A 16,882-nucleotide genomic window follows, 5' to 3' on the forward strand; every position below is an offset into this window, starting at 1 on the left:
AATAAGCTGAGGCTGGGAGCACACTCGTCTGTCGTGTTTTCTGCACACCATGCGTGTCTGTATGTGTGAAAACATGCACGTTTTATCACAGAGGCTAATATAATTGATAGAGAAAATTCCTGCAGTGCTTCACTGCTGTCTGTTGTTATCTGCATTTGAAAAACACATTCAAGTCTGCACTAGTCAACGGAATAACACTGGTTCTCAGTTTACGTGTGCAGAAAGCGAGGGGGGGGGGGGGGAGGGGGCCCCATCCAAAGTTTTGCAGGGGGTCCTAATGATTTCTACTTATGCCCCTGGCACTGGCCCTAAGTTTGACTGCAGTTGCTGCATTCAGACACAACTGATGCATGAAAAATCAGCAGGATGCCAGGCAACTGGTATTGTTTAAAAGGAAATAAATATGGCAGCCTCCATCTCAGGTCAGAGAATTCTCCACCAATTCCACTCCTGCATTTTCTGGTACTGTCATAGGAAAGAAATACTAAGTTACCCTGATGTGTGTGTTTTTCTCTGCAGCATGTGGGGTTAACTGTCACAAGCACTGCAAAGATAGACTCGCTGTAGAATGCAAGAAAAGATCTAAAAGTGTCTGCGAGAAGCGAGAAAATTCACAGCAGCAGCGTCACTTCTCCTTCTCTCTTCCAAGAACCTTTAAGAAAACCTCATTGCCACCAGGTACCTGCCGATGTGCATCTCATCATCACTTTAACTTATCAGTTACTTAGAGGCTTCGCAGACCAGCTCACACACACTCCGCAGGTTCACAATCTTAGTCATTTGGACTTGTTTGGAGAGCAGCATGGCCAGACCTGGACTCACTGAAGCTGAATGACTTAGATTGGAAAACAGTGGCGATCCAACAAAACTGACCGACATCCTGTAAAAACTATTCTATTAAGTAGCAAAAGTTTGCCATTTTCAGCTTGGTGATATCAGTTTAGGACATAATGAGGACTGCTGAAAAGTTAGTAAATTGTAATTTTTGTGACCCTGTACAGCAGGGGTCAGGAACCTTTTTGGCTGAGAGAGCCATAAACACCACATATTTTAAAATGTAATTCCCAGAGAGCCATTCAATATGTTTCAAACTAAATACAAGTACAATTGGAGTGGCCGTTAGTCTTGGGGGGAGCGCAAGTAAGTTAGTAGTACATGCTACAGCAGCAACATGCCTACTTTGAAAATGTTACTTGCGTTGTCACACTAAGCTGTGCTGCTTGAGCAGTGTAGCTTAGTGAATCTACCACTACTGATTTGTCTGAGAGCCAGATGCAGCCATCAAAAGAGCCACATCTGGCTCCCGAGCCATAGGTTCCCTACCCCTGCTGTACAGGAACCAAGGTGAGAATGTTTTCTTTTGTTAATAAATCCAGAAAATACTTGCTTTATTAAAGAAAACCTGTAATTAAGAAAAAGTCCCTGAGGGGTACTTACCTCGTGAGGGGGAAGCCTCTGGATCCTAACGAGGCTTCCCCCGTTCTTCTCTGTTCCTCCGTTGTCCAGCTGCAGCCCCTCGAAGTGCGATGATGTAAATATTTACCTTCCGGGATTCAGCACAGACGCAGTAGCGGATCTCCCCTTGGGCTAAGGCGGAAATAGCCGAACCCGATCGATTCACTCTGCTGCGCAGGCGCGAGTCCTTTTGCGCCTGTGCAGTAGAGCAGATGTGATCTGGTTTGGCTATTTCCGCCGTACCCGAAGGAAGAGCCGCTACTGCGTCTGTGCTGAATCCCGGCGAGGTAAATAAATCAGCGCTTGTCGGGGGAGCCAGAGCTGGACTGCCTGCAGCTACAGGGGAGGGGGAAGCCTCATTGGGACCTTAAGGCTTCCCCCTCCTGAGGTGAGTACCCCCCAGGGGATGTTTTTTTAGTACAGGTTTTCTTTAAAGGTAAGTTCTTGTTGTGGGCCCCATATATAACTGCAGCAGTAGCACAAACTCCAATCCATTGTTTCAGCAATCCTTACTGTATTCTGATGACCCAGGTGGGAGTTATGTATTGTATTTATAAAGTGCCAACATATTATGCAGCGCTGAACAATAGATAGTAGAGAGACAGGCAACAAGGTACAAAATACAAGATCATGCAATGGAGTTTAAGTCTAAAGGCTCGTACACCCGCCGTACTAAAGACAAAGACGGGTCCGTCGTCACCTCCCGCTGGGCGGGTTTTCAGCAGACAATACAGCGTGTGTACAGTCTGTTGGCGGACTGTTATGGCCCATACTCACGGGCTACAATTGTCGGCGCAACACGCGGCGCGCGGGTGTTGCGGCGACAGGTCGCCCGTGAGTATGAGGTGCAACACCGGCAAGCACCCCGAACCGTCGCTCGTCGCTGCTGTCGCCAGGCGATTGGCGCGGTCAATCGCCTGGCGACAGTTGCCGCCGCAACTTTGCCGCAACTGTCGCTAGTCCGCGTGAGTATGCGGACTAGCAACAGCAACATAATAGAAAATCCACGGCACTTCTGGCGAGGGGGAGGAACGCTGGCGACGGCTTCCGTCGCTTCAGTAATCCCTCTTCCGCGTGTGTACGCGGAGGGACCTGGCGACGAGCTGTCGCCGAACCTGTCGGGCACACGCTCCCGTGTGCTGGCGACAGGACAAAAAGTAGCCCGTGAGTATGGGCCAATAAGGCTGTTTCTGAACGATCCGCCCGGCGGATCGTTCAGGAACAGCCTTATCAGTCCGCCGACAGACTGTACACACGCTGTACTGTCTGAAAACAGATCCAGCGAGAGGTGACGACGGACCCGTCGTTGCCTTTAGTACGGCGTGTGTACGAGCCTTTAGATTCCACATAGATCAAGTCCAAGTCACACAGATCAAGTCCACATAATGATTCTTTATTTTAAAAGTTTCACTTTCATGTGAAGGAGAATAATCACTCTTTTACCTCTCAGTTCTTTTGGGTTTCTTCAAGTCTGTTACAAAAATCATATTGTTTCTAGTTCTCTTTATCATAAAAACTGGCAGTATATTCTGAGTTACATTGCACCTAATTAAGTCAAAATCTTCTTACCCACATCCAAAACCTAACATAACCATATTTTGTGCCTTATAGTGTTTCACACACATTCAAAATATCTACTGCAGTAAGAGGACAAGATGAACGTATGCTACTATAATAGGTTTTGTAGATTGACCTTTAATTGAAGTTCAGCTATCATTTTAACATTAGATTCAGTAGGACAAGTGCAGTCATTTTCTCAGTTTTTTTTCAAATCTTCAGTTTGAACTCACGATAAAGTTAAAAAGCAACTTGAACTCAAAACCCTGTCAACACAAGCCCTCCCTATGCTGCATAGACCATCTCTATCTTTGTTCTAGCTTACTTCCTTGCTTCACATCCTCATATGGTCAAAGATTTTTATTACTTAGGGAATAAAACTCCATTCTCTTAAAGGACATCTGTAGTGAATAGAATAGGGGCTGCCATATTTATTTCCTTTTAAACAATACCAGTTGCCTGGCAGTCCTGCTGATCTATTTGGCTTCAGTAGTGTCTGAATAACACCAGAAACAAGCATGCAGCTAATTTTGTCAGATCTGACAATAAAGTCAGAAACACCTGATCTGCAGCATGCTTGTTCAGGGTCTATGGCTTAAAAATATTAGAGGCAGAAGATCAGCAGAACAGCCAGGCAACTGGTATGGCTTAAAAGTAAATAAATAGGGCAGCTCCCATATGCCTCGTTACAGTTGTCCTTTAAAACAAGCTTGAAGTGAAAAAAAAGAAAAGGGAAAAAACAAAACTAAAAAACAGATACTCACCTGTGGAGAGGGAAGGGTCTTGGTCCTATAGAGCCTTCCTGTTCCTCCTATGGTCCCTTGTTAAAGCACTGTCACTGACTGATGGGTTGAATACTACTCTGTGCTGCCACGGGAGACTTTAAAAGGCTTCGGGAGCCCGAGTGCTCCCAAAGATGGGCAGCTCCGTACTGCGCATGCGTGGCTGCGCACGAGCACCTGGGCACTACGGAGTCGCACACTTTAGGGAGCACTCGGGCTCACAAAACCTCCGGTGGCAGCAGATTAAAACGGGGGTGACAGCACTGGAGCAAGGTGACCATGAGAGGAATGGGAAGACTCTAAAGGACCCAGAGCCTTCCCTCTCCATAGATGAGTATCTGTTTGTTTTTGTCTCCTTTGACTTGCTTTAAATTGTTTGGTGTGGGGTGGGAAACCAAGGACTAAAAAGACTCTAAGCAAAAAAACGCCAAGAGCCAATAGTGCAGTATGTCTATACACCAAGATAGATATGTGTAAAATAATACACTCACAAATTTTGGGTTGCAAGAAATGCAACCACCAATGTGGCTTACGAAGGAAAATCCACCTCCGCTCAGTTCTGCAAAGTGCCACAGAGGTCACACTCCTGGCAAATTGGGTAGTGCCTAAGGGCTACTCAAAACATAAAAACCTCCAAATAGAAATGTGAGAAGTATAAATGTAAAATGGTGGAGGCGCCCAAAAGGTATAAAACAAATATTACGATATAAAAAGGAGAGGTACGGGAAGCATACATCTCCTGTGGTGAAGTAGCACGTTACAATCGAAAACTTGATTGTGTTTTTCAAGAAATGATTGCACAAAAGGTTGAGATAACGCATTTCTCTGGTATCTCCAGCTTCATCAGGTCAATAAAAACCATCAAAAAGTGCTTCTTAGCCAATATGTAGTAGACTTGAGTGCCTCGATCCCTTGAGGCGTTCAAGTCTATTGCACAAACTCTAGATCAGACTTTCTCAACCCTAGGGTTCCTTGAGCACTCTGCAGGGGTTCCCTGCCATTTTCCCGCATCATAGTGGGAAGTATAATAGAGCACATTATAATAGGGGGTACTGTCAGGGCCGGATTTGTACTTTCCAGTGCCCTAGGCCTGCTGTCACCAAGCGCCCCCCCAAAAAAAATATATATTTTGTCCAACACTCTGACTAGCGATCATTGGTTTGAATGGGCTCATTTCAGTTGTGCTGCTCTGCCCCCCATTCAACAAATAATTCCTGTAATTTGCGCTCCTGCCCAAATGTGCACAGCAGCCGACAGTGTTCTGGACATGCATACTTGAGAAATGACGCTGATGTATGACCGGTATTTGTCAAGAATGCATAACACTGTACTGGCCATGGGCAGGAGTGAGAAATTACAGGGAGCGTGAGTGGCCAGAGCATGCGCTGCTTCTTTGTCCTCTGTGCGACTGGCTGCAGTCGGAGCCACAAACAGGTGGCAGGGCAGTGCAATGGAGAGAAGCCCATCCAAAACAGAGAACAGGTAAGTAGCAAAGATCCTGTCAAGACCCACTTTGGATGTTCTGTTGTAATTATAGTGGACCTGAACTCAGAACTTCCTCTCTGCTCTAAAAGATACTTAACAACATAACCTTTAAATAAAAACATTTTTTTGTTACAGCTGATACAAATCCTGCAATAAATCTGCAGTGTGTCTACTTCCTGCTTTTATGGAAGCAGACATATTTTTAACATCCTGTGCTTTCAAATGAGCTTGGATGTTGTGGCAGTCAGGTGACACAGTGTAGAGATCAAATTACAACTTGTGACATAGAGGAGGGGGAATTAGACAGGCTCTCGAAATACATACATGGTACATTTCTCTGTTTTCCTTCTGTCCTGTGCAAGAGTTCAGCTTTTTTTTTTTTTTAATGATGTAGGGATTTAAAATCCCCCCTCAAAAAAAAAATCTCTCTCTCTCAGATGGGATATCCGAGTTTGCTCGGATAGTGCTATTCGGATTTTAAAAAATATCCGAATTGCTATTCAAAGTTCGAATAGTGGAAAAAGTTTGGATTATCTGGGTAGTTCGGATACCCGAATATTGGATGAGCACCACTGCTCAGGTGTCCTTTAAAATGACAGTTTAGCAATGAAAGGGAAGAAAACAGCATTTTTATTCCTGCAGTTCTCTCTCATAGATGGTAGGAACAGAAAATGAGTCAGGAAAGAGTTAACTAAGGAAGAGAAGAGACCACTGCTAGCTAAGAAAAACGGTCATAAATTAGGATTAGATAAATTAATTAACAACTGCTGGGGTCAGTGTCAAAGCTGTAAAAGAGGTAAAGAAACTAACTAGCAGACCTCACTGATGTTTGGGAATGCCTGCATTAAAACTCAGCGGAACTTAGTTCTATCTGCTTTGTAATGTAAATCTCTGGTATTTCTTATATCGATCTGTATGTCCATCATACAAAGGAATGGATTATCAGTGACAGTTATGATTGATCCTGATTGTTTTAACACATCAGGAAGTGAGAGAGAGATGCAGGGATTGGGGAACTCTGAAATTCAGCTATTAGTGCAGAGCTGGGCACTGGATGGCTGCGCTGCGGGACCAGAAGAGATGATTTACTTTGACATATGACCTCTTCTCTCTCCTAGTCATGCCGCCCTTCTTATCTTATCGAATTTTATCACCCTAGGCCGTGGCCTTTCTGGCCTTCCCAGAAATCAGGCCCTGGGTACTGTAAAGGAGCACTAAATTGGGGCTCAGAATAATAATGAGCACAATAAAAAGCACTAGGATAAGGAGACAGTATGAGTGGCAGTGTAATATGGGGTAGAGAAATAATCAGTCTCACCTACTTTTAAAGACCATGCTCCTGCAAAATAAATGCAGCGGTTTCTCACTATCAAAAAAATTGTTGCTTGAGATCCAAAAGTTATTTGCAGGCTTCTTCCTGGGTAAAAAGGTTGAGAAAGGCTGCTCTGGATAATATCAGTCTAGGTTTTCATTGCTACATGCGCTACTTCACCGTAGGAGTGGTAAGCTTACCATATCTCTCCTTTTTATATCGTTTTGTTTTATACCTTTTGGTCACCTCACTATTTTACATTTACTCTTGAACTGTTAGACTTCTTATTTAGAGAAGAAAGCTTGCTATAACAGACAACCACATGTTATTTATTTGCAAGCCAGACATTTTGCAGCTTGGGTCAGCAAAAAAGCAACCCTTTTTGATTAAATGAACATTTGTATGTATTAATAATGAAGTTCCAACTACTGCCGTTGCCTTTATTCTCCCCCTTCTTTCCATTTCACCATTGCATCGTCAAATGTATGTGGTTTTCCACTTCAGGTTAATGTGTAATAGTATTCCCTGTAATGCAATATGCTATGTACAGTATGCTTATGTAATAGAGGCTTTCCTGCAGCCTGCTATCTCACCTAAGTGTACTTCCACTTGTCCCAAGTGGTGATATATATTGTACAGAGCAATGTACAGGAAAAAATAGGTGGCAGTTGTCTCAGATGTCATCAGTAAAACCTTTACTGTGCTTATGGTACATGTATATACGGTAAATAATTATGATGAGTGTGGTAAAAATATTAGCAATGGACAACGTTATTCATTAAAAAACAAAAGACATTTCTGTAGTTCTGTTTTACATGTTTGTTTTAGAATCCATAAAGCCAAGTGGACTGTCTAAATTGTTTGAAGGCTTCATAATTAAAAAAAAATAATGAAGATGATTATAAATACTTTAATTTTCTTGATGAAGAAGACATCACATCAAAAAAAGCTCTTCCTCCAAACTTCTAGACAACATGCCCATGCTCCACCTTTAAAACTGTTAAAGGACTCCTGAAGTGAGAGGGATATGGAGGCTGCCATATTTATTTCCCTTTAAATAACACCACCAGTTGCCTGGTAGTCAGGGCCAGTTCTAGACTTTTTGCCGCCTGAGGCAAACTTGAGGATGCGCCACAACCTTCACAGCGCACAGCACCTGCCGGACGAAGGGGGAGGGCAGCTGTTTGCTGGTGTGGGCCCTATTTCACTCCTCCCTCCCTCCCCTAGGGTCTCCCTCTGGTGCTCTCTTCCCCCTTCATGAAGGACAGCAGCGGCAGTGTGAAGGCAGTTACATCCAGCTGCCGAGCGGGTCTTCCCTTTGATGTGCCTGCAGCCGCTGGGTCTCCCTGTGATCTGCCCTCCGTAGCCGCTGCTTGTCTACTTCCTGCAGCAGAAACAGGAAGTAGACGAATGGTGGCTATGGAGGGCAGATCACAGGGAGACCCATCAGCCGAGGGGGTGGAAAGCACCGGAGGGGGACCCTAGAAGAGGGAGGGGGCGGGATGCCGCCCTGACGCTGATGCCACCAGAGGAAGAGGCGTCATGGGGGGCCCGGGGCTGCTGGTAGTCCTCCTTATCCTCTGCCTTTAATACTTTTAGCCATAGACCCTAAACAAGCATGCACCTCAGATGTTCCTACTGAAGTCTGACTTGGTTAGCTGCATGCTTGTTTCCGTTGTGTAACTCGGACACTACTGATGCATGAAAGATCAGCAGGACAGCCAGGCAACTGGTATTGTTTAAGGCCTTTTTCCCACCAGGATGTTGCGTTTTAGGGGACATTGTAGGTCGCATAAAGTGCCCCTAACGCAACGCCTGGTGGTGTTGTAGGAGGACACTACCAAGATGTTGGAACTCTTGGTGCGCTTTTTTTATGCCATGTATGGGATGCGGAGACCACGTGATCCGCATCACGTGGTCCCGCCGGCCAATCGCCGCACAGAGCGGCCGCTCCAGGAAGTAAACCCTGCACGTCACTGAGTGCAGTGAATATTAATTAGCCATCTGGCTGGCCGCGGAGGAGGAGGGGAGACCTCCTCCTCCAACATTACTGAGCATGTGCAAACAGTCTAACAAACGCACAGCATGCAGCACTTTGTTTGAACGTGCTACGTTACAATGTAACGCAACGTGGGCACTGTGAACAGCACATTGATTTTTCATCGCTGTGCGGTGGGCTGCGTTACAGGCTGCACTAACGTCTTACTGTGAAAGCAGCCTAAAAGGAAAGAAATATGGCAGCCTCTATGTCCATCTCACTCTAGGTGTTCTTTAAAGGGACTCCGAGAAGTGCAAAAACTATGGAAAGATGCATATCGTTTTAAAGCTCTCTTTCTCCTCTTTCCAATGATATATAAACCGCCACCCTACGCCTTTTAGTTTTCGCTATTTTCAGCAGAATGGAGCTGCTGACTTTAGGAAAAATTCACCCCGTGTAATACAATGTAACTATGGAAAGATGGATATCATTTTAAAGAGTAACTGTTAGCCCCAAAACTGAAAATTAAATCTCTCTTGCAATCTTTTATTTACTATTTAAATGAGCCAAAAAGGCATTGTAGAAGTTAAAAATCAATATAATTTTTTTACTATGTATCCTTTTAACCAAGCTCCGGACGCAAAGCCGCATATCAGATACTGCTGAGCATGCATAGCATGCCTAGCTCTGCCCGACCCCCCTCTCCCCCCCAGGACCAGGTGCCGATATATGCTCACTCCAAACGGCTGACCGCTCTGACACGGAGAGAGAGCGGGAGCACTTCCAGCACCGCCACCGCAGAGCAGCCGCCGCCGAGTCACATGTGAGAGATGCACGTGCATCTCTCACATGTGACTCGGCGGTGGCTGCTCTGCGGTGGCGGCGCTGGAAGTGCTCCCGCTCTCTCTCCGTGTCAGAGCGGTCAGCTGTTTGGAGTGAGCATATATCGGCACCTGGTCCTGGGGGGGGAGAGGGGGGTCGGGCAGAGCTAGGCATGCTATGCATGCTCAGCAGTATCTGATATGCGGCTTTGCGTCCGGAGCTTGGTTAAAAGGATACATAGTAAAACAATTATATTGATTTTTAACTTCTACAATGCCTTTTTGGCTCATTTAAATAGTAAATAAAAGATTGCAAGAGAGATTTAATTTTCAGTTTTGGGGCTAACAGTTACTCTTTAAAGCTCCCTTTCTCCTCTTTATGACGACCCCTAAATCGTCGCCCTACGCCTTTTAGTTTTCTCTATTTTCGCGATCGAAATCGCAGCCGCTGCAATTTCAACCGCGAAAATAGCGAAAACTAAAAGGCATAGGGCGGCGATATATATTATTAGAAAGAGGAGAAAGAGAGCTTTAAAATTATATGCATCTTTCCATAGTTTCTGCACTGCTCGGAGTCCCTTTAATGAGACAGTCTGTACAAGTTTAGCTTGTGACATAGTTGCATGTCTTGTAGAGCTGGAAAGTAGATCAGAGATGAAAACACTATTCAGGAGTGAACATGTTTGGAATGCAAAAAAAAAATAAAAACTACAGTGGGCTTTCAGAATAAATAAATGCAAATGAAAAATACACAGATAATGAGCCCATAACTTGCAAATGTTTTCAATTGTAGTGGAAACGAGCCTTAAATAAACTCTTCTTGTCTATAGATAACAGGGACTTGAAGTTTATAGTTAGCAATGGGGATGATCAATCAGATGTTGTATTCTAATACAGTTTGGAACTGGAACTGATCTTTTTAGTTGGTCTATTTCCAAGTTCCATAAATTTGCATGACACCAAATTGCAATTATTATAGCATCTCATCGACCTTCACGAGTTAGCAGTACATGTCTTGTTAGGTTTCATTATGTCAACATTTTTTCCATGTAACGCATAACTTATGTGTATCTTTTTCAAATTAGATCTAAAAGAAGAAGATCTGCCGGCGGAGGACGATGTCGTGTTTGATGACCATTTATAATGAACATAGTAAGTACTGGTGGTGATCAGTGGTGAGCAAAAAATGCCAATATTCTTTTTGCATTCATTTGCACGGAAATAATGTTAAATTCAACTTTCGAGTGAAAAAGCCACCAAATCATTTTATAATAAGTTTGTGAATTTTTTAATTTTTTTTCGTAAATTTTCACACTAAAAGAAATGTTTTTTTCACAGTTTTCATGGTAAAAACAACAATTTTTGCGTTAAAAGAAAAATGTTTGCGAATTGTTGCCATATTGCAAAAAATATTATGTACTTTTGCGAAAAAATTCTCGAAAATAAATATGCCATTTTCGACGCGAAAATGAGTTTGGTGGAAATTTGTGAGCAACACTGCTGATGATGCATCAGTTTTAGAGAGAGAGAGAGAGAGAGAGAGAGAGAGAGAGAGAGCACAAAAGCAAATGCAATATACTGTAATGATGTCACAGGGTTGTCATTTTCTGGTGCAGGGTTTCCTAAATCCATCCTCAGGTTCCACCAGCATTTTACAGTTTGTATGCTGTATACCCAGATAGATGGCCAAATGACATTGCTAAGCTTCTCACTAATCCACCTGTACATAACTGATCATGGCTGGAGACATGCACTGTATTTGTCATGTCAGGACGGGTTTAGGAAACAACATCCGTTAAACAATATTGATGTTATAGTAACTGTGACCGTTCTTTTACCCAAACATTGCATAATAATAGCAGTAGTGTCTCAACAAATATGTTTAGCTCCACTGGCCTGGAATTAGTAAGCAGCACATGTCAGTACTAGCCGGTTCCAGGCGAGTACTTGGAGAAACTCTGACAGCAGGGTCCGTACTGACATTCTCTTGCGCAGTGGTTGCAATTGGGCCTGCGGATTGTTCAACCTCTGTGCAGTCAGGATTTCCAGCCTCCGTTTCCCCAGGACTTAAGACAGATGGACCTGCACTCTCCGCAGTGGGCACATCCAGCTCCCGCAATTACTAGGCATCCCATCTGAATAAGTCTTTAAACAGGTTGGCCCCTGTCTTGCGAACGATTTCAATGTTCCTAGCTTGACACAGATTTTCCAGATCTGATCCGCTTATTTTCTTCTAATCACTGACATTTTCATGCCAAATAAAAGATAGATAAAGAAAACAAGATTTTGGGGAGGGCTGCTGGGCTACACAGTCTCTCTGTATATATAAAAAATATTGCACCAGCTGCCTACAAACCACCGAATTGGTTAGGTTAGGTTCTCGCAGGCTTAAAATTAGTTTGATGCTGTCTATAATGCTTTGAGCACAACGCAGATCCCAAATGCTGCCAAACACTATTACACGCACCCTAGTGGCTGGACCGCTCAATGCCTTCCAATCTATTTCAACCCACAGACCATCCATCCTGGTGGATGCAATCAATGTGCTGAAACCACTGGAATTGGGCCACAGACAGGCTAGGAGGGAGCGTGCAAACACTTTACTACACACTATTTCAGTTACCAGGCTGCCACCACCTCTGTAGAAGGACAGAGGACCGGCACTGACTATTCTAAACCTGTAAATGAAAATTGTTAAAATAATACTCTGGTCTGACTAAACAATACAATACGTCAGGTGGCGATTCCTCATAAAGATTCTTTCTGTAGTGCTTAGAGCAGGTATGTAGCTGTGGAAAATTACTTTAAGTCTTTTATTTGAAATACAATATAAGTAATTAATATATACAGAACATTAATAAAAGTAACAATTATGGAGACCGTAGCCCAGATAAAATAAAAGGAAAAAACAAAGAGAATTAATACTTAACGTGTTGGAAGAAATATGTCCTTTGTGTGGAAAATCCAAGAAATGCAAAGTTCCTTTGTTTTTAGAATTCCGGGAAGCTCTTGCCATCCTAAATCCATATGTGGTGTTAAAAATGGAGAACTCCTTGCTGAGATTGCTGTGGTTCTTTTATCCAAAGTTGCTCTGAGGGCGGAACTCAGAGCCAGCCCCTGGGCTGGGCTTTGGGCGTTATTTATTTTTGGCAGGAATCTCAAGTCCAAAATATGTGACATTTCCATATCTCAGACCATGTTCATTGCACACAAATATTAATAGCAAATTCACAATACCAAAAGAATATGGATCACCTTAACACCAGACATGAATAGTGTAGGACATTCCATTACTGAGAAGTTTAATAACCTGGTTACTGGTTATGCCAGCTTCATAAATTAAGTATGAGGATACTCAGCAGGACCTTAGCACATAAATGATATCTCCATATAGATCATAAGTACGGTATCTCTTGAAATAGCAAAAAGTCATACAATACAGTTATGTTAAGTATGGCCAGAATGGTTCCACCAAGTCTTCCCCATGCTGAGCTGAAGCTTGCTGGCTGCAGAGTATTACCAAATGTCTGATATTCACATCTAACTGTCAGGTGCCTGATGCAAGAACATCCTTTTGTTCAGGTGATCAAAGGAAAACATTGTCCTCCCAGAATAACAGCTGGCAACCACATGAATAGGCAGACCCAGGCTTTTGCTCTGTGCTATTCCTAGATGTGCAATCTGAATTGCTCAGTGGATCACAATCAGAAAACTGATTGATTGCATTTCTTCATGGTTCGTCCGTGACAGTGAGCACTTTTAATTACATAGTTTCATAGACTTGCTTTAAAGGACCACTGCAGCCAAAAAAGAAAGTAGTTGAAATCTGACAGAACAGTCAGGTTTTGGACTAATCCATCTCCTCATGGGGGATTCTCCGGGGTTTTTTTTGTTTTCAAAAGAAATTCCTGAATGTAGGTTTAACTGCCAAAATGCTGTAGTAACTTACCAACCAGCCTTCCTACTGGATTTTACACTATTTTGGTAGTTCGAGTTTAGGAAATGCTTTTGCAAACAAAAAACCCTTAGAACCCCCCCATGAGGAGATGGACTTGTCTAAAACCTGTCAGTTCTCTCAGATTTTAACAGCTTACCTTTTTCGCTGGAGTGGTCCTTTAAATCTTGAAGATACATTCATCATAAAATGAATAATTGACATTTCAACTGTAGTATTAGAGTATTGCATATACTTGTGGGGGGAAAATAAGCACTTTCTGCAGCTTCATGTTCTTATTATACTGAGTGTGCAATGTAGTTGTGGGATGTGAAAAAACTGACACAAGTGTCTTTGCTATTTCAGATTGCAGGTGCTTTGATGGCAGGATTGTATGGTAATTGTCCCATGTCATTTCCAGAGACACTTAATAAAGCATTCTCCGTTCACTGGCACTGTGGTTGTATCGCTCATGTGCTGATCTCCAGAGGAAACCCTCACCTCTTCAGAGATGTCTTCATTTAAAACAGAATTAAGTTCAAGGTGTATGAACAGATTCCGAGATTCTTCTACCTCTTCCCCCTCCTGCCTCATCGCCTAGCGTTGAAACAGCAGATTTGGCAATCAAAAAAAGAAAGACATCAGATCAGAAAAACTTTTTCTCACTCAGAATTGTTATTTTATGACCTCAGCTGGACAAAGGCTAACTTCACACCTGAAGCTATAAACGGTTTGTTTCACGGAATGGGCCACAACGGACAAAAGGAAATGTAGACAGATCTTTTGTTAACGTGAACCCGAGGTGAAAATAAACTGACGAGATAGACAATTTATCCTCCTACTCCTAAAATTATCTTTTTTTAAGTATCCAAGGGTTTTCTTTTATATTTAAACATTTACAAAGAAGGTTAAATGTTTTAAGGTCTCTAATCAGTGTCAGCCTATTAAGTGTCCCAGAGTTAGAAAAAAAGATCAATAGTTTATGTATTTTATCTCTCCCCTGCCCTCAGAAGTTGTATTCTGCCAGGAAAACTTTTATGGCTGTAATCTGCTAATCAGTGATGTTACTATATTCCCGACAAGGTACCGACACGACAGAAGCTGTCCCTTACATACCTAGAAATTAACTATTTCAGGCAGCACAAGAAAACAAGTAAAACAGGCTGGTTATTAATGTTTTTACTGTACATACACATGTTTATCTCATCATGTCACATATAGCCTCGGTTACACTTTAAGCATAGCTCCTGTTCAGACATGTGGCAACATGATCGCATGGGTTTCCTCTGGGCACTCCTGGTTTGCTCCCACGTCCCAAAAACCTACTGATAAGTTACTTGCCGCCCCTCCTTCTCTCTCCCCCCCAAAAAACACTGGACTTAGACTATGCGAGGGATTACATTGACAGCCAGTGTCATAACTGTGTACTCTGTACAGCACTGTAGCAGAGTGCTGTGTACATAACCTTCATTTTACCCAGAAGAAGGCTCTAAACGTATACTACCTACTAGTAGTAAGCATGTTATGAAAGATGTAGTCCAGGGAACATTTATGGTCTCCATTGTTCAACAACTTCACTGTTGTTCATTCAGGGTATCTGTGTTTACACACCATCCATCCCACTGATGTGCTAAAGGAGGTTGCTCATTTCTAGAATTAGATACTAGAGACATTGATCTCATCCCCACAGGTGATAGTTTTGTACTACCCGATGCAGTACAAAGCTATGGAAATCTCAGTTATGTGCTGCTGCTGCTGCCCACGTGTCCCCTTCACCCACACTCCCACTGGGATTAATCAAGCAAAGAACGGGCAAATCCGATCATCAGCATTGACTCTGTCAAGTTGTGTATGGGTTCCTTTACTCAGCACTTCCATGGACAATTTTTAACATGATGACTTTGTAGGAAATGAGAATATAAGGCCAGGTTCACAATGGCAGGTAAACCAGTCCGTTTAGTGCAGTGTTCTCCAACCATGTCCTCAAGGCCCACCAACAGTGCATGTTTTGTGGAAATCCACAAAGGTAGTTAATCAGCTGCGCTGAGACACTAATTACCTCACCTGTGCATGTTTGTGGTTTTCTGCAAAACATGTACTGTTGGTGGGCCTTGAGGACAGGGTTTGGGAACACTGGTTTAGCGGACCGTACCGGAATGGATCCTAACGGATGCAAATGGATCCAGTGCTAATCAATGGATCTATTCGCTCCGTTAGAACAGGTCTGTTTGGCACGTTCTGCCGAATGGACCCTAACATTGCGGAGGGTGCGATCAATATCGGAGCAACGGACATAAACCATTCACAGCACGATAAAGGAACAGATCAAAAACTGTTGCCCAATAAAAAACGTTCCGTTTCATGAAACAGTTTTTACAGGGATACGTTATTGATCCGTTTAGTGTGAACTGGGCCGAAAACAGAATTTTGTTTTTCGTCAAGTATTGCCCAGCCCTTACCCCCCACAGCCCATATACCTCAATGCTGTTATTTGTTCATTGCACAAAACAACTGTAATACTGTAATTTAATACGTTGCCATGTAGTTATGTGACATTCACCAGACTCTTCATCTTTCAGTCCCTGCCCCCTGCAGGTGGGGAAGTACAATAACATACATGATGCATAGCCATGGGCTATAGGACTGTCAACCACCCTCCCATAGACGGAGCTGTATGGAGCTTTGGCCTGGACTGCCACGTTCCTGGAGATGCAGAACAGAGGCTGGCACTCCCATGGGAGGTGGAGCGTTGGGTAAAATGTGTCAGAAGGAAATGATGCTGTTTACAGCTTGTCTATGTATTTTTTATTAATGAACACTGGGGATGGGTACTTTGGGTAGCACTGGAAGCAACGGTAACTTTTCTCAAAGCCTGGAATTCCACTTTAAGTATTATTACTGTCGCCCTGCAGTAAGTTGGGTTGCTTTATTTTTGTTTACTTTTAGTTCTGCTTTCATTTAATATAAGATTATCAGAGATTTCCGTTATGTCATTCAGTTATAAATCAGGAAAGCTTTGTAATTTGTCATTTTACAGGACAAGTATCTGCAATAGTCATATACATTATGTTTGTGAACAATACTGTTTTCCTTGACTGATTTATTAAAATAACTGTACAGTTTCTATTCCGTTGTTACCTTCTTGCTTATTATGTATTAATATTTAACATATATGAACATACAAGGTAGACTTTAACTAGTTCCCCTCAGTTACAGTAGAGCTCCTGGTAATGTAATGTGAAGGAGGCAGAGCAGGATCATCCACAAGGCAACCTAGGCAGGTGCCTAGGGTCCAGTGAGTGTCAGGGGGCCCAGCTGCCACTTTCTCTGACCTCTCTTCTATCTTAAATTACCAAAAGCACCATACAGGTGAGCCAAAGGTACTGCCTTGCCTAGGACCCCATTTCATCTTAATCCACCTCTCTCATATAATAGTGTATACTCACCTCTGAGATAGCAACCTCAATACCAGCAGGTTCCTCAGTGCCTGCATCTCACCCTATTGAACTAGTGACTTTCACAATGAAGTGGTCACCCTGCAGTTTTTGTTCTAATGCA

General features: G+C 43.1%; 1 protein-coding gene across 4 annotated transcripts in view; it reads left to right on the plus strand.

Annotated features, from left to right (window-relative positions):
- Positions 1-16,450, plus strand: part of RASGRP2 (RAS guanyl releasing protein 2) — a 261,441-nt gene extending 244,991 nt beyond the window's left edge. For 3 of the 4 annotated variants that reach the window (XM_068259466.1, XM_068259465.1, XM_068259467.1), the window contains 3 exons: positions 520-678; positions 10,476-10,542; positions 13,691-16,450. In XM_068259466.1, coding sequence (XP_068115567.1) covers positions 520-678; positions 10,476-10,534 — 218 coding nt within the window. In that variant the 3' untranslated portion in view covers positions 10,535-10,542; positions 13,691-16,450. The remainder of the gene's footprint in view (positions 1-519; positions 679-10,475; positions 10,543-13,690) is intronic. The other variant, XM_068259468.1, reaches the window with a different exon arrangement.
- Positions 16,451-16,882: the final 432 nt, after the last annotated feature.

The sequence above is a fragment of the Hyperolius riggenbachi genome, chromosome 11 (assembly GCF_040937935.1).
Source record: "Hyperolius riggenbachi isolate aHypRig1 chromosome 11, aHypRig1.pri, whole genome shotgun sequence".
In the NCBI taxonomy this organism is placed as follows: domain Eukaryota; kingdom Metazoa; phylum Chordata; class Amphibia; order Anura; family Hyperoliidae; genus Hyperolius; species Hyperolius riggenbachi.